The sequence below is a fragment of the Panicum virgatum genome, chromosome 5N (assembly GCF_016808335.1).
Source record: "Panicum virgatum strain AP13 chromosome 5N, P.virgatum_v5, whole genome shotgun sequence".
NCBI classification, from domain to species: domain Eukaryota; kingdom Viridiplantae; phylum Streptophyta; class Magnoliopsida; order Poales; family Poaceae; genus Panicum; species Panicum virgatum.
In genome coordinates this window covers 5,423,455-5,447,021 of record NC_053149.1, presented here as the reverse complement: position 1 = coordinate 5,447,021, position 23,567 = coordinate 5,423,455, and the positions used below count along the sequence as shown (strand labels likewise).

Genomic DNA, 23,567 nt, shown 5'->3' with positions numbered 1-23,567 from the left:
AGAGAAATAAATCCCACTCCCTGTCACAATCAAGTCCATTGAACCAGGGAGGCAAAATGACATGCTCAATTCGCCAAGTGTCCCATTTGTCATGTCTGATACTAGCTAGTGTCCACTGATTCAGCCGTATAAGCCAAACCATGCTTAATGTTGTATACACTGCCTCCATCACTCTTATCCCCTTGTAGCTACTTCTTCAAGCAAGGGGGCCCATAAGCACAAATTTGGGTCCCCTTTTACTCCCTTTTGTGCTAACCCATGAAGTGGACAAAGGAACATGATTCAATGGCCAAATCTTAGCTAAAATACGGTGTGAATTGATCACTAAGCAGATAAGGATAAAAGTGGATTCGATAACATCTTGTTTGGGATATTATAATTAGGATATATAATAATGCGTTGCATTACACAGACATCACTTGAGTTCAATAATAAATAAATATTTTGTACTATCAAACAACATCACCGATGCACATGTGTCTATGTAAAATACCTGTCCTTTTCACAATATTAATGCAGCTATATATAAATAATTTTTTATGTCACTGCAAAATGCATGTCTTTCATTCAAATCATAGCATTTCCATGTCATATATTTATTATCTTAGTAGAATAGTCAAAAGAACATATCGCATTCACTCCCAAATCTAAAAGTCACCAAGCTGGACTGTGGTTGAGTATGAGTAGCACCGATATGGTTCTCTTGCCCGCTACCCTATCCCTAAGGCCTTGTTCGTTTCTACCCCAAACCAAGAGGGTTGGAGGGTATTGAAGGGGATTTAATCCCCTACAAGTCAAAATCCCCTTCAACCCCCTCAATTCTCTCCATCCCCTTTGGATTGATTTGCAACCGAACAAGGCCTAACAGGGGCCTGTCGCCTTATTGGATATGTTGCACCTTCGTGCTGACGGCCCAAGAAGACTAGCTGTTGACGCCTTTTACGGGACAACACACGATCGTGCTAGGTCGCGCAACGCGAGGAGGAGCTCCTTGCAGCACCTCCTGTGTGGAGCGGTCAGACCGGTCAGAGGGACCGGTCAGACCGGTCGCCGTGCAGAACGGCGACGATCCTACGAACGCTCGCCCGGGAGGGACCCGTCGGAGCAAGCGCGTGTAGGGTTGCCCTAGGCTCGGCAGACCAGCTAGGGCGTCCTCAAACGCCATGGAGACGAGAGAAGAACAGCATGTCGAGGTTGGAAAAGTAGGGTAAAGATAAAAAAGATAAAATATGTGTTTTTGATAGATTCGATTGGGTTTTTTCTTCAATCGGCCGTGACCCTTTATATTTATAGGGTGGGGAAGACTTACCCCGCAAGAAATCCTGTTTACATATCTAAATCTATTAAGAACTCTAATTGTATTCGGACTCCTCCTAGACCGGTCAGACCGGTAGGACCTACCGGTCAGACCGGTTGGTCATGCCAGACCGTCTACAAACGTCTAGACCGGTCAGACCGCCTGGACACACCGGTCATACCGGTCTGTTCAGGTTACTGCCAATTTTGATCGTCAACATATGCCCCCCTGTTCTTTGGCAAAGCTTGCGTGCCAAAGGACACTTCTCTGGACCAAAATTGTCTAAGGGCGACGATTAACAATACGTCGGCCACACATTATATTTAAACATGCTAAAATAGCCGAACTAAGAGAACTAGCATGTAACAATTTCTATCTTACGATCAGCAAACTATTTCGGCTTTACATTCCTTAGCATGTTCAATAACAAAAATCTTGAGACGGCCAATGCGGCCGATTATACAAATCATAGCTCCTTGGTAAAGTATAAAACTGATAATCATAATATGGCAGCCAAGGATTTTGACCAAACCATGGATTAAACAAACCTGAATATGCAGACCATGGTACATGCATCGACGGGATGAATGACGAAGACCAATACGATGACTGTTGATGCTTTCTTGATCTTGGTGATGAAGAACTCCTTTTTCGTTTGCCTTTCAATTGATTGCTTTGTTTTTGCGCAGATATCTTCTTGTATTTATCCAGAAGCTCCTCAAAGGTTGGCTTGATCCTATCTTTTTCACCTCCAGACTTTCCAGGTTCAGACCGGTCCTGTCAAAACCGATATAGATGCTCTTATCTTACCTCCAGCCGAACTTGAACATTGTTCGACTATATTGTTTGAAGTATGGTCTCCATTGGGGATAATCTGAGCAACGGAACTAGCCGATGTTTCTTCAACGGTCTGCTTTTCTTTATCTTGTGTCAAATCTGAATTTTTATTCAATCGCCCATATTTTTTGACACGATAAACTTGATTGATCACCATGTGTTTCTTTTTCTGCACAGGCCGATTTTTTGGATCAAAACGGCCATTATTTGTAGGTGATGGCTTACTAATTGCCGGCTCCCTATAGGTAATATAATTTGGGCACAAATATGTAAGAAGAGACAGCATATAGGAATTAAAATACCATGACGGATAAAAACAAGGCATACTATAATAAGACCCGTATGGTATATGTGTAGACGACCTATGTGATGAAAACGGCATTGAATTAGGAAAATTATTCGTCTGCCGATTTCGATCATGGAATTGTTGTCTTGGAGTAGATCTTGAGTGTTTTGGATGTTTTAGCCGACTAGCATCATTATTTTGTTTTCTGAATTTAGCCGGAAGATTTCCAAGAAAGGGCTTCGGCTTTTCCTTTTGATGCTTGTGACGGCCTTTGGATTCAACAGTTTTCCAGACACCAATCTCGGGTTTTTTGGGTTTAACCATATTAGGTTTTGAATTATTTGGCGAAACCCTGGGAGAGGCGGTTAAACTGGTCGGATAACCGGTCAGACCGGTTGCGGTGCAATCGGAACCTTTGACTATGTTTTGTTGCCCCCCGAGCGTAGAAGTACTAAACTTAGTTTCTGTGCTCTTGCTAGGGAAATTTGGCTCAACAATTTCGGCTTGGGACGGCCGAATTGTATCTTGACTAGCAACATTATGCAAAATTTCGCAAGGATTACTAGTCGCCTTTTCAATAGCCGATTTTTGAATAACAGGAATTGCAACTGAACTATCTTTCTTATCAATCAAATGCTTGACAAAACCAGATAGAATGTCAGATAAAGTACCTGAAGATTGCATCTCCATTAATACATCAATGGTAGATGGTGTCTGCAACTCCTTTATCTTAACGACTCCATGCTCTGTTATACGAAAGCAAGACAAAAGTAGACCTTCGACTGCTTTGTCGTATTCTCGCCGATACTCTTCAAGTAGTTCTTCAGATGATGCTGGATTGCTAGGGTTTGACAAATCGGCCATGATAGCCTGATTCTCGTTCCCCAGTGGAGTCGCCAAAATATGTTGACGCCTTTTACACGCCAACACACGATCGCGCTAGGTCGCGCGACGCGAGGAGGAGCTCCTTGCAGCACCTCCTGTGTGGAGTGGTCAGACCGGTCAGAGGGACCGGTCAGACCGGTCGCCGTGCAGAATGGCGACGATCCTACGAACGCTCGCCCGGAAGGGACCCCGTCCGGGCAAACGCGTGTAGGGTTGCCCTAGCCTCGGCAGGCCAGCTAGGGCGTCCTCATGGAGACGAGAGAAGAACAGCATGTCGAGGTTGGAAAAGTAGGGTAAAGATAAAAAAGATAAAAGATGTGTTTTTGATAGATTCGATTGGGTTTTTTCTTCAATCGGCCGTGACCCTTTATATTTATAGGGTGGGGAAGACTTACCCCACAAGAAATTCTGTTTACAGATCTAAATCTATTAAGAACTCTAATTGTACTCGGACTCCTCCTAGACCGGTCAGACCGGTCGGACCTACCGGTCAGACCGGTTGGTCATGCCAGACCGTCTACAAACGTCTAGACCGGTCAGACCGCCTGGACACACCGGTCAGACCGGTCTGTTTAGGTTACTGCCAATTTTGGTGGTCAACACTAGCTTGAATTTTAACATATGCATGCACATATCCCTTACGGTGGGGTCATAGGTATTTTTTTTTCAAAATACACTACACTATGCTCACATACACGCGCATACACTCACGTCTATGAATATACTCGCATGTAACCTTATTCCAATAAGCACCTTTGAGTTGTCAATGGGCGTGCATGTCGGTTACAACTGTAAAAAATAATATTGGTTAAATTATCGATAAAAATGCAATACCGTTGTTTGAGTTAATGACTGGAAATTGAGTGGGTAGGTTGTTCCACCACAAGAAAGATTATCAGCTGAGTTACGCTCAGTTCGATCCTACACTTTGGATGTCGTCGTTTCTAACTTCAAATGTATATCATGATTGATCAAAATCTCTCCTTTAGTATCTGGCAAGAATGAAGTGTACTCTGTCGTGCTGTAGAATCTCTCATCTGAAAAGAGCACTGCCTCTCCCTGTTCATTCATGGCATGAAAAAACAGGGAATCTCTCGTAAAGGACGATAGGCAAATTAACGCAGTGATCATACTTCGACACGCAGCAGGCCGGCGCAGAGATTTTGCTTCTGTCATTCACCTTGGCAGGACGTAAGGCCGGATGGCACCTATACGTCCTTGCTTGCGTGTGGTGCCTTTTGGCAGTACGCACAGAGCATGTGTGCGTGTCTCTATGTGCGTGTATGTGAGCATAGTCTCTCGTTCCCTCAGTCCCTCACACACATTGGTCTTCTTTACCAACAATATGTTGATATTATGTTAATGATATGTAGATTTAAACAAACCATTTGTACCGACAACCAATGCTTCAGTTATCTAATGAGGTTTCGTGGACAATAGTCATCACGGATGATTCATGTTGAGGAACCTTCTCTTTTTATTGGGGCCATCACAACCATTGTACCCCAATAGGAGGGGAAACCCTGTTGGATCACGAAACTTTTAAACCCTCTACGGTGAACGATTTCTCTTTGTTTTTGAACACATGACAGTACTGACAAAATAATTAGGTCATGTATTTGAAACTAAGTGAGTAAAACACACACTAACATCTATACCTAACTGTGCTTAGTTTAATTGTGACCGCCGGATCACCCTTTGGCGTTAGCGTCGTCGTTCTTTGGTCGTTTCTCTTGGAGCATGCGTCGTCACGTAGCTAGTACACTCCTACGTACGCCTGTAGGAGTGATTGGTTGGTTGGTAGGTTTCGTTACTCCGATCCTTTCCCCATTTATTTTCCCCGGCGGCCGTCTTGGCCGCATCTCCGATCCCTTCGCAGTGGGTGAGATCAGCATATCAACATTTGTCTCCACCTGCTATGCATGCCCCAGCTACCTTCAGGCTGCATGCATAATCTACTCGAATACCTAACCAGGGCGCGCGGGCTCATGATTAGCCGCCCTGCCATTAGTTTACCACCAGCTCCGGCTGCTCGATCGCTAAGTCCTCCAACAAGACTACCTCAGCTGGTTTATAGAAGTCCAACCCTTTATTTTGCTTACATGAAAGAAAAAGAAGGTGAGGAGAGAGACTTTACTGTCTCTTCTTCATGCTATATAGAGAAAGAGGAAAAGTGAGCAGTCAATCCACTTGATTAATGAGAGGTTGTGAGACCTAAGATGTTTTGAACAGTATGTGGCAATTTTAGTGTATGAAACATGAGGGGGTGCCAAGACCAGACCATGTCATGATGGCTAGCTTGACAAATTCGGTCCAATGTATTGCACTACCTTGCACCTCACCATGGATTCAAATGGAGCCCGCAAAAGTAGCATTTCTACCTCTCCCTCCCCTCCCCTCCCCTCCCCTCTCCTCGGTTCCTTTGCACCGCACTCCTCCCCCCTCCCCTACTTCTACTGCACCGATGGTGTGACGGTCGCGCCGGTGCTCGCTCCCACCAGGCCGCCGCCACCACTGCCGCCACCACCACCACTACCTCCACCTCGCCTTCCTCATCCCACCCACCCCTGTTGCCACGTTGCTGCCTCTGGATCGTGGCCTCCCTCTCCCGCCATGGGCTGCGTGCACGGTCGCCAGGACCACCCCATGGTCTCCAAGCCGCAGCAGGAGGGGCCCGACTCCTCCGATGCCCTTTATTTTGCTTACATGAAAGAAAAAGAAGGTGAGGAGAGAGACTGTACTGTCTCTTATTCATGCTATATAGAGAAAGAGGAAAAGTGAGCCGTCAATCCACTTGATTAATGAGAGGTTGTGAGACCTAAGATGCTTTGAACAGTATGTGGAAATTTTAGTGTATGAAACATGAGGGGGTGCCAAGACCAGACCATGTCATGATGGCTAGCTTGCCAAATTCGGTAATATATTGCACCACCTTGCACCTCACCGTGGATTCAAATGGAGCCCGCAAAAGTAGCATTTCTACCTCTCCCTCCCCTCCCCTCTCCTCGGTTCCTTTGCACCACACTCCTCCCCCTCCCCTACTTCTACTGCACCGATGGCGCTGCGGTCGCGCCGGTGCTCGCTCCCACCAGGCCGCCGCCACCACTGCCGCCACCACCACCACTACCTCCGCCTCGCCTTCCTCATCCCACCCACCCCTGTCGCCGCGTTGCTGCCTCTGGATCGTGGCCTCCCTCTCCCTCCATGGGCTGCGTGCGCGGTCGCCAGGACCACCCTATGGTCTCCCAGCCGCAGCAGGAGGGGCCCGACTCCTCCGACGCTGCCGCGGTGAAGAGGGAGTGCCGATCGCGGTCGTCGCGCTCCACCGCGGTGAGAAGCCGGTGCAGGTGTAGAGGGAGCGCCGGTCGCCGTCGTCGCACTCCGCCACCGGGGCACCGGCTACCGCGGCGCATGCGGAGGTGCTCAGGAGCTTCGCCAACAAGGCGCGCGACAAGCAGGTGGGGAGGCGATGGGAGGGCAGAGGTGCTCAGGGCCAGTAGGGTGGCGGAGGTGCTCGGGGTCCGGTGGGGAGCAAGTTGTGCTTGGACTTTCTTTCTCCTCATTGCCCCGAGTGCCGGGACAGGCTACCGGTGCAAGCGAACACTAAGCTAGCACCTTCGCTCCAACGTTGCATCCCCTCTCATTCTTTCTCTCTCTTCTTGGCACCCCTTTAGAACAACACTGCCTATATATAAGACAAACATATAAAGATGTAGTCTTTTTACTGTCTCTTGTATGAGGTGGAAAAACTTAGAGCTAGCTATTACACTAGCTCAACCATATTGGAGACACCTAAGCTAAGCTTGAAGGAGCAGCGGCGATGTCTATTCATCACGCGTGGGGGTGCGATGCGCCGTGTCACAGAAGGTCCAGCCATGGCACCGCCAGTGCTCCGCCACCGTCGCCGGTCGTCCAGCCGCCGGGTTAGGGGGGTTTGGGGTTGCCGGAGTTGGGGTTAGGGTCGTGGTCGGGGTTGGGATTCTCGAGTTTCGTGGGATAGAGGGTCGCTGAGGGACTGCCGGCTCACCGGTGGGGCCAGTCGAGACGGCAGCGAGATGGTGCGGCGGGGGCACCGCCTCAGCGGGTGTTAGGAGATGGCGGCCGGGCAGGGATGGTGGCGAGGGAGGTGGAAACCTGATCAATTAGTGACGGCAGTGGTAGAGGCCAGCGGCAGAGGCACCGGAGTGGTGCCAGAAGAGGTAAGGGAGAAGCACAACCGAAATAATTGCATTTTTAGGACTGCAAACATTGACTTCTCGTGATTTTGCCACTCATGAAATGTGGGTTCAATAGCAAAACTGTAAAGGTCAATGTTTGTAGTCCTATTTTTGCAAATTTCTCGCAACCAGCGTGTTCTCCTGCAGCTAGCTAGCGGGTGTGTCAGCTACATGCCTGGCGGCCTGCCCTGTCTGCATAATCAACTTGCATTGCCCTTGCCGCCGCAGCAGGATCGGATGGATCCGATCGATCTGATGCGAGGCCGATCGATCGGGGCGTTGCACGAATAATCTGGTCCATGCTGCTCAGAGATCATGATCGAGATCAACCATGCCCGGCAGGCGGGCATGGACGGTGGATACGGCGCAGAGGAGGCCCAGCTCGTGCTCGGGCGTGCTCCAGTCAGTGTGACAGGAATGGAAGGAGAACACGGCGACATCGACCAATCAAGCAAGCTGGTATCCTCGATCGACGGACCGACCGGGTCGAGCTGTCCATGTTTGACCGCAGCCTAGGCGGCATGCCGATGCGGATCCGTGCGCGTGCGCGCACGCTGCCTGCTGCGGCGCGCCACGCCTCCGTGCCCGGCCGACTGGCGGGCGGCCGATCAAGTGGTCCAAGGATCGGCGATCGGCGCCCACACCACATGCCGGCATGCCGCCGCGGATCCAGCTAGCGAGGACGAAGAGGCGGCGGCATTGAGCCGGAGGCACAGTACCGGCCACCCTAGGGGACGCGCCAGCCTACACGGCCGGCCTGCTGCTCCGTGCCGCCCATGAAACCTAGCAACAAGACCGCGCAAGTTGCAGCGGGCGTGACGCGAGCCGTGAGGCAAGCGAGCGAGCCAGCGGGCGCGCCGCGGCGTCGAGACGCGCCGCAGGAACGCCCAGTCGAAGGGACAAGTGCGCCCTGGCATCGGTTTGGACAAGCGCGCCCAGGCAAAGCGACGCTGGCTGTGTTTAGATTCAAATTTTCTCTCTCCAAACTTCACTATTCACCTATTACATCAAATCTTTTACCTTATGCATGGAGCATCAAATCTTTTACCTTATGCATGGAGCATTAAATGTAGGTAAATAAAAAACTAATTGCATAGTTTTGATGCACATGACGAGACGAATCTTTTGAGCCTAGTTAGGTCACGATAGGACAACAATTACCACAAACAAACGAAAAGTGTTACAGTGTGCTACAGTGTCCGATGTGATCCTTTTTATCACAATTTTACGAATCTAAACACAGCCGCTGACGATCGACGACGCGCCGTGGGTAACACTGACACGTTAACACGCGGCGGGTGGGGGCAAATAACCTACAGACCGGGCCGCTTCACACTCGTCACTGCCCAGTGTTACCCTTGCTGCTGCTAGCATAGCAGCTAGCCATCCCTGTTGATGGAGGGAGCTGTGCGCCTGCAGATGCGTCCCGTCCGGTGCCGGGCAGGCAAGGTACAGCACGTACACGCGCATAAAGCTTGGCCTGGCCTGGCCACGATCTGTTCCACGTAGCTGCAGAGAGAGAGAGATGCGCGTCGTCCTCTAGCACAAGGGGGATCGATCAGTGTCGCTGGCGGCCTGGCGCCCATCGGCCGTCACCTCGACTGACTGATAGATGGCGAGCGGGCACGCTAATAAGGCTGTGTTTAGATTCGTAAAATGGTGGTAAAAAAATCACATCGAACACTATAGCACACTATAGTATTTTTTGTTTATTTGTGATATTTGTTTGTGATAATTATTGTTCTACCATAACCTAACTATACTCAAAAAATTCGTCTCATTTTATACATAGATTTAATATGACAGGTGAATAGTAAAATTTAGACAGAATTTTGGGACTAAACACAGGCCAAGACGACGCTGCCACCGTGTGCTTTTGCAGCGCTTGGAAGCACCGCGCTGCAAGCGAGCTGCCCGCTACGCATCCAAAATGGAGCATCGGGGAGCACGTATGGGTGGTAAAGATAACATTTTGAATTAGAAAATTTAAAGATCGATTCTAAAAAAATAGAACTCTAGTCTTATATAATTTTGAACTAAAAATTTTAAAAGCTTTATTGTACGGTAAAAGTCTACTAGTACCGTGTCCTGTTACCACCCCTGGGAGCACGACGCCTCCATGCCTAAGCGGTCAAAAGGGGGGCGCAGGTGTCGACCGCCCACTGGCGCCGCGGCGGCCGCTCGTGGGCGAAAAAGGCGCGGTAAAAAAAACAGCCTGCGCGCGAAGCGACCGCACCGTGTAAGTTGTAACGATGGAGACGCCATGGCTACACAGTTTTTACTTTTTCACTCACTCCCGTGACCGACCGGGAAGGTAGATTATTTACGGCGAAAATATTATTCTCGACAGATTAATGTTGGTGGACGGTGGTGGTACATTGCCCGCGCGCGCGCGCTTTTTATCTTCGCTGGAAGTTGAGGTACTTGATGGCGAGGGCGAAGACGACGGCGAAGAGGACGCAGAAGCCGGCGACCATGGCGGCGACGACGCCGAGGAAGTCGTGGCGGAACCCGAAGTGCTCCTGGAGGAACGCCGCCACGGTGGTGGAGGTGGCGCCGTCGGCGAGCAGCAGGGGCTGGTCCAGGTCACCGAACTGCGACGTCAGGAGGCCGTAGAGCGTCCACGACACCGGGTTGGCCCAGTAGTACCACCGCCACCACACGGGGATGCGCTGCGCGCGTTCATCGGAGAGAACCAAATGAACCAAATTGGTCAGTGCTGCTGCCATGGGGAAAAAAAAGATGCGGCTGATAACATGGGCACAACGTGCACTGTTCATTTGCAAGTGTCAACATGAGGTTACACCATTGAAGGCTTTCTAGAAGTAGAAATTTGATGGGAAAGGGGTTTAAATAAACTTTACAAGTACTTAACACTAAGAACGTGTCTTTCTAAAACTCCTGACAAGTCCTCCGGCTTGGAGGTAGTTGTTGCCCGAGAACCTACTATTGGGCCCATGAGAGAGATAGAGATAGAGCATTAGTGCAGCTAAAGCCCAACTCAAACAAAATATGGACCCACCTAGCAACCCTCTACTCCCAGAAACAACAAAAAGAAAAAAAAAACTTGACAACGGCATTGTATTAAGAAGAAGACCTTCTCACACAGGTCAAGAAAACCCCCGAACCCCTGCTCCCACCTATACATAGTGGCCCGTCGCCTTGTGAGTTAGGCCGGACCTCAAACCATGCTTTGGATATGGGAACAGGCGAGGGGATTTTTTTACCCTGCACTGCCTACCGGAAAATCCGCCCCCGAGGGGGATCGAACCCCGGTCGGCAGGCATAGCCAGTCGCATCGGCAGGCCGTTCGCAACAAAAAGAAAATAAATAATAAGGGGGTAATCCATTTTGCAATTGGTTCCTTCTATTGGAGGATAGCTCTTTATTCTGATTCGGCTAGCTCTGATGTTCAGAACAACATTCCAGTCACTTCAAGTAACTAGTGTATAATGTATTTTTTGTATTTTATTCCTGGATATGGCGATGACCACAGCTAATCACTCTGAAATGCAATGAAGAAAAAACATCTTAAAAAATATCTAAGATTTTTTATCATATCATTCCGTCCGGTGCAACTTTTTAGATGACATGTCACATGCAAAATTCACAATTATTGGTAGGCTATAGAAGAGAAATTGCCTAGAGGACGTTAGGTGCGAATTACGGGGGGCTGCAAGTTTATCCCATACCTTTCTCGGGATCATGAATCCGCAGAAGAGATTCCACAGCGTGTAGAATGGAGCAGCAATAATAGGCGCAACCAAATGGTTTGGAGTGATCGCCGTCGTCATCATGCCGTAGAAGGTGAAGTACAGCAACGTGAAGTACATGAAGAACAGGTACCACAGGAACTTAGCTGCTGTCCACTCAAATGATCCCAAACTGTAGAAGATTGTGCCGTAGATAAGGGACTGCACAAGGATGTAAGGGAACTCCACAGTGACCTGTGAAATAGCAATTGTTAGCCCATGATACGAGCACCATATATGAAGAATAACAATAAAGTCTTAGTCCCAAGCAAGTAAAAGTGTTCTGACGGGAATTACCAGAGAAAATGCAAAAGGCAATGCTGAATACATCCCAGCAGCTCGCTCTCTGTAGGATACAAATCTTTCGATGGCGATCACTGGCTGAACAGAAGTCGCATTGGTAATTCCTATGAACAACACTGCTGCATACATGGCGCCCATGGCATTGAATATGTCATGTTGGGTCTCCCTGGCAATTACAAAGCAACAAAATGGTGCTAAGTTCAGGTTGCCAGTTTGGGAACTGTGTATATGTAATTTCGCAGAACAATCCGTGGACATACCTTCTAGAACCGAATTTCCAGCAAATAGTTCCAAACATCAAAGAAATGATAACTGTGTAGAAGAATCGAACTGCGGTATATTGAGGGTTCCTCCAGTATGATAGGTTTTGCTTCCATAAGCAAGCAATATACTGAGCACAAAACGGTTGGGCATACTTCGTCGCGAAAGTAAGTTCTTTTGATTCACTGCTCGGTCTGCTCAGGACCTCAACGATTTCTCTGGTCTGCCTGAAATACAGAAGCATTACCAGATGAGTGAGGAAAAGGTGAATCCAAAAACTTAAAGAGAATTTTTCTAGTGTATTTGTATTTACTGAAATAATTTTGATTGTCGATAGTATTCAGCAAAATCCACTCCAAGAATCTGCTCCATTTGAGTACTTGTGACTTCCAACATCCATGCAGCAGGATTATAGCCATCCCTGATTTTGGGCACTCCTGGAATCGCCTGTACGAAAATATGAGGATGTGAGGACAGAGGCTTTGTGTAAGTTTGCATCAGTGAGGAAACACATACTGAAGGATATACCTCAAAAAAGTCAACCAGATTGCGTGATTTGGCACCTAAGGGGCCAGCATATATAAGTTGCCCTCCACGCTTCATGAACAAAAGCTGAACACCATACGCATATAAGTTAGGAGAGGACAACTTTGCAGTCTTTATAGATGGTAATAGCAGGGGGGAACAGTAGGTTCAATAAATGAGAGTGATACCAGTAAAACTTCTAACAAACAGGGTTCAGATTACAATTTGGCATCACAATGATTGCTAACTTAGATGTAACATTTTTTCTTTTCTTTTTTGGTGAAATTGGAACCCAGTATATACATAACTAATTAGCAGACATTTCATCAGAGGATATAAAATCTTTGGAATGTTTAGATTGGTATTAATCATTTCTGATGCGTATGAAATGGATAGCATATATAATGTCAACTCAATTATTTCTTGTACCTCATCAAATGATTCGAATATGTCAATACTTGGTTGATGGATGGTGCAGACAATGGTCCGTCCTGTATTAACGATATTTCGCACAGTCCTCATCACAATGGCTGCAGATCTAGCATCCAATCCTGATGTGGGTTCGTCCATGAAAACAATAGAAGGATTTGCAACTAGCTCCACAGCAATTGTCAACCTTTTACGTTGTTCTGTAGATAAACCATTTACCCCAGGCAGACCAACAAGAGCACCACTTAAGGGATTCAACTCAACGAGTTCCATGACCTCTTCAACAAAAGCCTATGAAAGTGAACACCAAGGATAATGAGGACAAAAGGGGCATGCAACATATAGCAAACCGGGAAAAAAACATTCAGGAAAAGCATACCCTTTGAGTGTCAGCATCAACATGAGAAGGCAACCGGAGGCATGCTGAGTATAACAAAGACTCAATCACAGTCAAGCAAGGTGAATGGACATCATTCTGTTCACAATACCCAGAGATCCTAGTGAAGGTCTCTTGGTTCTTAGGATACCCAGATATAGTAATGCTTCCCTCTATGAGACCTCCAGTCTTCCGGCCAGCTAAAACATCCATGAGGGTAGTTTTGCCAGCTCCACTGACCCCAACAAGTGCTGTCAGTATTCCTGGCCTGAATGCTCCAGTGACATCAACAAGCAGCTGTAGTCGGTCTTCTGCTATGCCTTGCTTTTTTAATTCCTGCTAGCAAAACTGGATTATGAATGAATAAATACATATCTTTTCTTTTCTGAGTAACCTCAGTCGTACAAATGATCCACCTCTGACATACCTCTGGTACATCAACGTAGTAGTTGATATTCCTAAAGCACATTGAAAGAGGTTGAAAAGGTAACACCATACCCTTCTGTTCCTTGAGATTACCTGCTAGTCAACCGCAGTCATCAGTATGCATGAATAGGAGTCACACGCTTACCAAGGAGAAGAATGCTCTTCTTATGTGAGTCATGAAAAGATATTTCATTCTTTCTAAAATTACCACTTAATGAATTTGAGTGCAGATAAGATCTTAGCTCCAGGGCTACCCTGTCATTCTTCCTCCTAGAATCCTTGTGCCGAATTTTATCTTTGGACACAACAGCTTGCAGATTACCAATAGCTGTGAAGAAGCAATAAGTTGAGAGTGAGAAAACTATTACAAATAAGTTGAAGTTCTTTTGGCCTTCAAAGGGAAACATAAACTTACGGTTGAGAATCGTCAAGAACATTGTGAACAAAATGTTCAAAACAACTGCATAACCAAACAATGCTCCAACACCAATCCAGAACCAGTATTTTTCATTGAATAACCCATATCCAGTGAGTATCGCTTCGCCCATTGTGATGTTCTGGTTTGCGAATTGCTGAAATAAAGCAAGTATGTATCAGTAAAAAGCCATTATAGGATCATAAGAAAAAAATTGGGTATTATGCATTGGAACTATTCATGTGCATTCATGTTTTGTGTTTTGTGCAATTCAAAATATAACTGTAACAGACTGGTGCCATTTTGCGTTCCTGACATGAGATTGGGTATTAAAATCAAGTGCTACCTTGCTCCAAGAATGCCCATGGAATTCGTTGATGGAAATAGCATTTTGTGCATACATCATAGGAGAGACCCAATAACCCCAAATCCACCAGACTGGTATGCTTTCTGTTGGTTATCAAGGAAACATCAGATATATAATCTTGAAGCTACTATCAACAAGCTAAAAGATAGAGGTTCAACCTTTGGTTATGATGAATCCTCCAAGAATCATAACAACCAACAAAGCAAATGATCCAAAGGTGTTAGCAACTATCATATTACGGCCCAAAGATGCCATGACCCGGAAAAGGGCCAAAGATGTTTGGTGCAGAAAGAAAAGCAACAAAAATTGTCCCAAAAATCTGCAGATGGAAAAAAGATCAATCTTTAAATGTAAACATCTCTGATGCTCTCAGCAGAAATAAAAAAGAACAGAGTAATGCCATCTACCTTGTAAACTTGGGATCATAGCCAACTACATAATATGTTACAAGTACCCACATTCCTGATTCACAAAGTGAGATTGGGATGCTCAAGAGCCAAGAAGGAAGTGTATAAGCCCATGGTGGGTAGAAGTGCAGGTCCCTGTGCTTGTAAAGAACAGGAAGCTTTGCGACCAACATTGAGACTTCAGTGAAGCCATTGAACAGAATCATGACTATTGCAAAGTAAAGGGCTCCTAGATAAATGATTCCATCATCAACTGAATCATGGTGCATTGTTGATCTGAAAAACACTGTCATTGTGATAAGAGCAACAAGTAGAAGCTGCAAAAAAGATAGAAAATGTTAAAAACATCTTTCATTGATTGGAATGGAAAACATAACGTAAAATACACGATTCATATCAAATTCACAGCATCCAATTAGAACACAAATATGTAAGAGTCTGTGGCTCTGTGCTTATCAAAGCAGCAATAGTCTGACCTTATTTAAACAAGGTAGGATGACCTTTTCCACAAAATGCATAATAGTTATATGAGAAATTAGTCAATCACGACAACTTCAAACTTGTTATTTCAGCATGAGGAGAAGCTTTCAAGCAGAGAAGGTATCGAATGAGTTAGTGAGGGCAATGTAATTTTTGTTTCTTCTTTACTCAAGCTATCATGCAAGTTTTAGCTATTACAGTATGCATAAGTTTTTCTTGTATTAACCCTTCAGCAGTGGCCTTGTAAATGCATTTATTTATCAGTTTGATATATGCATATCCTAATTGACAATACCTGAATGAATTTGAAGACATAGATGAATGAGTTCCTTTTCATGAGGAGACGCTGCCACTGGTAGTTGGACTTGAGAAGCTCAAGCCTCTTGACACCGTAACTTGATGTACAAAGAGCTGCAGGATGATTGCGATGTCTGTTGTATGGCACAGCTAATTCCTCCTGCAATCTCTTACCAATAATAAATGTTTTAAAGGCGTCAGCAAATTTTGACACAGAAACAAACTGGTACGGATAATTGTAGTGGCACCAGTACTGCTGCTGATCTTTCTTGGACAAAACCTGCAATGAAAGAAACGTGAATACAAGAAAATCAAGTTGATAGATAAAACTAGTAAGTGTGGAGCTGCATACTTCTTGCAAAAAATCTGCCACATTTTTTCTTTCTGGACACCTGAATCCCATAGCAGCAAAAAAGTCAACAGCATATTCACGAGGGCCCTGGTATACAATTTGACCTTCGGCTATAAGAATGACATCATCGAATAGTTCATAAGTTTCTGGAGCCGGCTGCAGCAAGGATATGATTGTAGTGCCATCAAGAGCATGTGTAGAATGCCTTAGATACTTGATGATCTGATATGTCGTTGCACTGTCAAGGCCTGTAGATATCTCATCCATGAACAGCACACGGGCAGATCCAACTAGCAGTTCACCTGCAAGAGCAATGAATATTAGCACAACTCGCAGACTGAAAGCTGCACAGAAATCTTGCAATAGCCCAACCTCTTCAGTTAACAGCATTAGCAAACATAAATGGCAGTAATATGTGGTAACCTGTTGTCAAGCGTTTCTTCTGCCCTCCGGAGATCCCTTTGATCATTTCATCTCCAACAATGGTATCAGCACAGATGTCGAGCCCTAAAATCTTGGCTAGATCAAAATTAGAAATTCAGAAATCTTGGCACAGTAAAGTAATTAAGAAGTCACAAAAAATTATGTTACCAACTATTTAAAAACAATAAGAAAAATAACAATAACTCCAGCATAATGAAAGCAAAGAACATTTAAAAAGGGGAGTGGAACAACTAACATATTGTACAATAAAAGGATAAAAAATTACGTAAAATTAATGAGGCCAGCAGAAAGAATAAATGGACAAACACAAAAGAAACAGTTTTTTAAGACTGTCCAAAGCAAATAAACAAATAGCTGAAAGAGATTGTCGGTACCCCAGGACTGGGGTACCCCCTCTTGCTGTGTCTAGGCAAGAGCCTTGTGGTTATCCTTGACTACGTCCAAACAGCCGGACCCCTGCGGTCCGGAGCCCTGTTCACCCGACAACGGTCCCGGACCCGTCCCCCGGCTGGGGAAGGTCTGGGAGCACCACGTGTTCCGGAAGAAGCAGGCGCTCAGCCCGAACAGCCGGGGGCTCCGGACCTCCCGTGGAGGTCCGGACCCCCGCGGAGGTCCGGACCCCCGCGGAGTCCCGGACCCCCCATGGGGTCCCGGACCCCCTGTATAGTAACCGGACCCCTCACTAAGGGAAGGAATTGACACCCCGCCCCGGGGAGGTCCGGAGCTGCCACGTGTCTGCAAGCACAGACGTGTATATAAGGCCGCTTGGTCTCCATACTAAGGTTCACCTACCACTGCATTCATTGCGGTAGGTGGACGTCCGCATTGATATAGCAGAAGTCGAGGCGATTCTTTGACCAGTGGACACTATTGATCGCGTATTAACAAGACGTGTAGTGGAGCCGCTGGCGCCGCCCACGCCGCGCCTGTCAGTCTGCCATGACAGATGGACACGACGACTCGGCTTCACCCATTATGACGTCTACATAATAGCCTCAACAGGCCACGCCGCAAGCTACGTTTCCCCAACGGGCACCTTGCTGACGGGACAAGAGAAGACCACCCTGAGTCAGAGAGGCAGCAGGGCATGGAAGCATATCAGAGAAAAGATTCACAACTACTGTAGCCATTTAAGTACTCTGCGCAGTATGCTATACAGTCACGTTGGGCCCACTTGTCGGGGCCTCAACGACCAATGTATCCGCACCCCTTGATCTATAAAAAGGGGGCGCCCGCTAGAAGAAAACTCAGGCTGAAAAAAGGCCAAGGCCCGGCAGAGGATAGGTTCATACATAACCAAGAACAATACTTCTCCCATTGGATGTAGGGTATTACGCTCTGGCGGCCCGAACCACTCTAGATCGTGTGTTCTTGTGTGCTTGCCTCAGTGCTAGATTAGCTTAACCGCCTAGTACTTCCCCGAATCCTCCCTCACTGGGAATAGGCGGGTGCGTTCCGCCACCCGGCTGTGGGTACCCTAAAAATCCCACGACATTTGGCGCCATCCGTGGGGAGGTCAGGCGTTGGCTGGATCTTCAGGCTTCTGAGCTGTGTTCATCCTCTGCAACGGCGAACGAGAAGATGAAAGAAGGCAGGGTGACACCCACGCCACATGCCATGGAGCCGGCGCGGCAACGCCCACAGATCGGCGGCGCACGGCAGCGGCGCCTACTGTGTGTCGCCACTGCGACACCTCAGAGCCGGCGCAGCGGCGCACAGCGGAGGCACCGCTGGGCACTGCCGCCCTTCCATCGACTCAAGGTTTTCTCTCAAGCAACGGCCACGCTTCCTCTGCGGTGGCATGGCGTCGGCTCAAGACACTCTCAACATGGAGCCTGGAGCCAACGGCCATCCCGGAGGAAGTTGGTCGTGTCGTCATGTCGTCTCCGGCACCACCCGAGGTGCTTGGTGCTGCTGCAGACAGGACCCCGCCACCAGGCGCGGGGGGCCCTGGCGCTAGCACCAAGGACAAGCCGGCGAACGACCGCCCTTCTCCACGCTCCGTGCTCGTCCATACGAGCACCCGTTCTCCTGCTGCGCCAGGGCGGAAAACCAGGTTCTGCAGCAAGCGGCAGGCGGGCTGGCTCCCGGTGGTAGACGGCGACGGCAGGGGGCCTCTCCCATTCAAAGCCAAAGAATTTGTCTCATGCTACCTAAGCATATGACAGCTCTTAGGCAAGGAGTGGTCCCCCGAGCTCCCGAGGTGATGCTAGATGATGCAGTTCAGGCACATCCAGGGCGCCTTCGCCTCCGACGACTATGAAGAATCCAGGAGTAGCGGTACCACTTCCAATCAGAGAAGGACATGCTGTATAGAATGCAGCCAAAGGTTACTCCTAAGATAAGACTAAGAAAATTCCTCCTTTGTAATAACATGACGCCTACGTGTGAGTCCAGAGCGGTCAAGGTCCGACCTTGTAAACCCGACCTCTGGCCCTATCACACAAACAGGCAAAAAGCGGTCCGGAGCGGTAGAGGTCCGACCCCGTAATCCCGACCTCTGATGTATACCATGACAACCACAATAATAAAGGAGATTTTCTTTCACAGTTTTATCTAGGCTCCACCTTGATTGCATTTACTCGCCTTGGTTTAACTATTCTTTCCTCTTAAGCAGAATCTTCCTTTTATTGCTAACAATCCAAGTTAAGTTGCTGGCTTGTGGACAAGTGGGGACACCCCTTCTAGCTGTACGGCAGTTCGGACCCCTAAGGACTTGCTCCGGAGAAGTAGTACTCGTATCCAGGGGTAGAGAAGCTCCGCGTAGCTTAGCCTGGTAATGTACCCTAAGTTTACGTACTTCACTACCCTGTTACAAGTACTCTAGTATCCGAGACTGCTGTCTTTAGAGGTCCCGAGCTCCCTTCTAGTATAAGGCTTGGTTTCTCGCACCTTACTATGAGGTCCGGTGACATATTTCATTGGGTCGTCAGCAACGTCTCAAGTTCACTCCGGTGGCCCGCTCCGGCGGAGACCGCTCGCCACAGTCGTCTCAAGTCCACTCCGGTGGCTCGCTCCGGCGGAGACCGCTCGCCACGGTCGTCTCAAGTCCACTCCGGTGGCCCGCTCCGGCGGAGACCGCTCGCCACGGTCGTCCCAAGTCCACTCCGGTGGCCCGCTCCGGCGGAGACCGCTCGCCACGGTCGTCCCAAGTCCACTCCGGTGGCCCGCTCCGGCGGAGACCGCTCGCCACGGTCGTCCCAAGTCCACTCCGGTGGCCCGCTCCGGCGGAGACCGCTCGCCACGGTCGTCTCAAGTCCACTCCGGTGGCCCGCTCCGGCGGAGACCGCTCGCCACGGTCGTCTCAAGTCCACTCCGGTAGCCCGCTCCGGCGGAGACCGCTCGCCACGGTCGACTCAAGTCCACTCCGATGGCCCGCTCCGGCGGAGACCGCTTGCCACAGTCGCCAAGAGCCGGGTCCGGAAAGTACTGCTTGCTCCCTGAGCGATCCGAGGTCTGTGTAGCCGCTTAGTTTGGTTCCGCACCCTAAGCCTACACCTTCGTCGCCCTGTGGAAAGCGCTAGTCCCTGAACCTGGCAACCGGTGTACCGGCCTCAGGGGTCCGTAGCGCCCGCTCTCTGCATGAGCACACCGACGCAATCAAGTTTGCGTGGAAACACATCACAATAGTAGGCCCCACCCGCGGGTTCGTACCTCTCCCGAGGTGGGCCCGGGGGCCACTGTCGGTACCCCAGGACTGGGGTATCCCCTCTTGCTGTGTCTAGGCAAGAGCCTTGTGGTTATCCTTGACTACGTCCAAACAGCCGGACCCCTGCGGTCCGGAGCCCTGTTCACCCGACAACGGTCCCGGACCCGTCCCCCGACTGGGGAAGGTCTGAGAGCACCACGTGTTCCGGAAGAAGCAGGCGCTCAGCCCGAACAGCCGGGGGCTCCGGACCTCCCGTGGAGGTCCGGACCCCCGCGGAGTCCCGGACCCCCTGTATAGTAACCGGACCCCTCACTAAGGGAAGGAATTGACACCCCGCCCCGGGGAGGTCTGGAGCTGCCACGTGTCTGCAAGCACAGACGCGTATATAAGGCCGCTTGATCTCCATACTAAGGTTCACCTACCACTGCATTCATTGCGGTAGGTGGACGTCCACATTGATATAGCAGAAGCCGAGGTGATTCTTTGACCAGGGGACACTATTGATCGCGTATTACCAAGACGTGTAGTGGAGCCGCTGGCGCCGCCCACGCCGCGCCTGTCAATCTGTCATGACAGATGGACACGACGGCTCGGCTTCACCCATTATGACGCCTACATAATAGCCTCAACAGGCCACGCCGCAAGTTACGTTTCCCCAACGGGCACCTTGCTGACGGGACAAGAGAAGACCACCCTGAGTCAGAGAGGCAGCAGGGCATGGAAGCATATCGGAGAAAAGATTCACAACTACTGTAGCCATTTAAGTACTCTGCACAGTATGCTATACAATCACGTTGGGCCCACTTGTCGGGGCCTCAACGACCAATGTATCCGCACCCCTTAATCTATAAAAGGGGGGCGCCCGCTAGAAGAAAACTCAGGCTGAAAAAAGGCCAAGGCCCGGCAGAGGATAGGTTCATACATAACCAAGAACAATACTTCTCCCAGTGGATGTAGGGTAATACGCTCCGGCGGCCCGAACCACTCTAGATCGTGTGTTCTTGTGTGCTTGCCTCAGTGCTAGATTAGCTTAACCGCCTAGTACTTCCCCGAGTCCTCCCTCACTGGGAATAGGCGGGTGCGTTCCGCCACCCGGCTGTGGTTACCCTAAAAATCCAACGACAGAGATACATCAGTATACCTTCATTATATACTCTGCCACAAGGCTTGTCTGTTTTCCCTCAAGTGCCAACGCCTGAAACATTAAGAACAAGACATATGAGACAACAATTAAACAAGTATATAATCAGTGTGCAAAGCTGGCAAAGCCATCTAGTCTAGATGTAGTATACCTTCATGAACACATCAAGGTCCTCATCAGGTTTTATCCCCGCATTCTTTTCTCTCCTCAGTAATTCAACAAGCATATCTGCAGGTTGGTTTATGTCAAAGAACAAAAAATCGAGAAACGACAAAACATGATAAAATGGTGATGCAGTGACCTACCATACTTTATTCCAACACCCTGGCAGCGCCCAGCAAACTCTAGAGTTTCTCTGACTGTCATCTCTGAAGCATGCCAGTCTTGCTGACTGACATAAGCAGATGTTCGCTGAGGCACGAACTCATTTAAATGGTGGCCATTGTAAGTAATATTCCCAGACATCTACACCAAATTTGGATGCTGCATGTTAGTAACAAGAAGTTGGGGCTTGAAAGGCTATTTTTGCTTGCTGACCGGAACTCATTTTCAGGCAACAGAAGATGCCAATACTCTTCTGATCTGATGATGGATAAAGCACTGACTGAACGAAACCAGGTAACAAAGATTTTACCTAACACCTTTGAGGAGCAAGAATATAGAGAAAGAAAGCTGATTGACGTGATTATACGAACCTTTAGTCCAGGGCCGAGACGTCCAGCAAGAGCTAGAAGCAAGGTGGTCTTCCCAGAGCTTGGAGGACCCAAAAGCAGTGTCATTCTGCAGCATGAACCAACACACGTACTAGTTTTGCAAAGCTTGATTTCGTGCAACATAAAAACAGAATGATACAGTCTTTCTATATGTCATTGAGGAGGTGAAATAGATTCCATGCGCACCTTGATGGGCGAATTATCCCGCTGATGTTGTCCAAAATCGGCAATTTCACTCTTCTTCCTCGGTAGATCCTCAGATGCCTCAGGAACGCCTTTTAAAGAGAATAAGACGGTAAGCAAATCAGGATCAATGAAACTGATGCCTGATTCTGATTGTCTGACGTAGCGGAATCGGTTGAACAAAGCTTTCACCATGAGAATTAGCATACTGGTACTGGACAGCGGATGGATAGCGAGAACCGAAAAGAGATATCGCAGCCAAGGATCACGGGCCAACCTCCGTCATGTTGCATATGAAGTTCGGGATGGTCGGCAGCGCCCTGCTCCCGACGTGCACGTACGCGTCCACCGTCAGATCCTCGTACCTCACTTCGATCTTGGGGAACTCTATGTTCACGCTGCAGGAATGGGAGACCGGGAACGGAGAAGCCACTTCAGAACCTTGGAAAGTTCAGCATACTAGGACAAAGTAGTGCAGGGACACAAATTATTTGCTTCAGAGCGAGTGATACAAATTACTACTACGTGACACACACAAGCGGGCACGCACGTCCGCGGCTCGTCGAGCACGAACCATCTACGAGGGGAACGCGCAGCTACGGGGCGGGCGACCTGCCACTGCCACGGGCCGCGGGACAAGTCCAAATCCAAACGCCTCCTGGGCTCTCTGCGATAGAGCAAGCCCCTGGGGCCCACGGGCCAGTCGCCCGGAGCCGGAACTCCCGCACCTGGAATGGAAAGTGCCTTTGCGCAAAATGAGGAACTCCGGCGGATGTGCCGTTCGGGCCCGCGCGTCAGCCAATGAGCACGTGGGCCCGCTCCACGCTGGACCGAGCGCGAGCTTCTAGAAGCTTCGAGCGTCGGCGCGCGTGCGGAGGCGGCGGGCGCGGAGTGCAGCGCAAGTAAACCGAGAGACGAGGATGACGGATGATGAATTGATTGTGATGAGGAGGATGGCGATGATGCGAGAGGGAATTAGTGCAGAAAGCGTGGTGAACTCACGCGTCGAAGCGGCTGCGTATGCGCCGGAAGAAGTGCTCGGCGTCGCCGGAGTCGGCGAGGAGGCGGTCGACGAGCGCGGTGCGGTCGCCGGAGGAGAGCCCCGCGACGTCGACCTCGCAGAGCACGTCGTCCCCCTCGACGGCCGCGGCGCCGTCGGGCGCCGGGGACCGGAGCAGGCCCCGGCGCGCGCGTGCGACGGTGGGGAGCCGCTGCAGCGCGGCCCACCGCAGCGCCTCCCGCTCGTCCTCCGCCTCCCGCCACGACCCCGAGCGCGAGAACGCCGCCTCCGCCGCCCACATCGCCCCCGCTCGCGCTCGGCCTCCTCCTCCTCCGCCGCCGACGCCGCCGCCGCAGCCCGAACCCTATCCGGCCGCTCCCACGCCACGCTCCGATCCCTTCCGCCGAGTGGGTGCCGCGCCAGCGCGGGGGATTTAAGGAGGGAGTACTGGCACTGGCAGCGGTGGTAATGGCGGGGTGGGAGGGAGGGGTTGGATCCACCGACTCGCCCGCATTTATGGCGCGC

At 49.3% G+C, this 23,567-nt stretch overlaps 1 protein-coding gene across 2 annotated transcripts; it reads right to left on the bottom strand.

The window, feature by feature from the left end:
• Positions 1 to 9,786: 9,786 nt before the first annotated feature.
• LOC120672356 (ABC transporter G family member 31-like) lies at positions 9,787 to 23,502 on the bottom strand. Of its 2 annotated transcripts, none has more exons than XM_039952707.1 (24): positions 23,045 to 23,501; positions 22,320 to 22,440; positions 22,046 to 22,134; positions 21,842 to 21,926; positions 21,452 to 21,611; positions 21,298 to 21,374; positions 21,147 to 21,200; positions 16,336 to 16,426; positions 15,913 to 16,214; positions 15,559 to 15,840; positions 14,784 to 15,100; positions 14,535 to 14,695; positions 14,356 to 14,459; positions 14,010 to 14,166; positions 13,803 to 13,922; positions 13,596 to 13,687; positions 13,172 to 13,504; positions 12,793 to 13,083; positions 12,367 to 12,450; positions 12,152 to 12,285; positions 11,838 to 12,065; positions 11,572 to 11,743; positions 11,215 to 11,469; positions 9,787 to 10,194 (listed from the first exon to the last, which is right to left on the bottom strand). In XM_039952707.1, the coding sequence occupies exons 1-24, from the start codon at positions 23,341 to 23,343 to the stop codon at positions 9,922 to 9,924; spliced, it is 4,281 nt and encodes a 1,426-aa protein (XP_039808641.1). In that variant the 5' UTR covers positions 23,344 to 23,501; the 3' UTR covers positions 9,787 to 9,921. The 2 variants fall into 2 exon arrangements, with proteins under 2 accessions (XP_039808641.1, XP_039808642.1); XM_039952708.1 differs by lacking the exon at positions 9,787 to 10,194 and adding an exon at positions 10,266 to 10,468 and having other exon boundaries at positions 23,045 to 23,502.
• Positions 23,503 to 23,567: the final 65 nt, after the last annotated feature.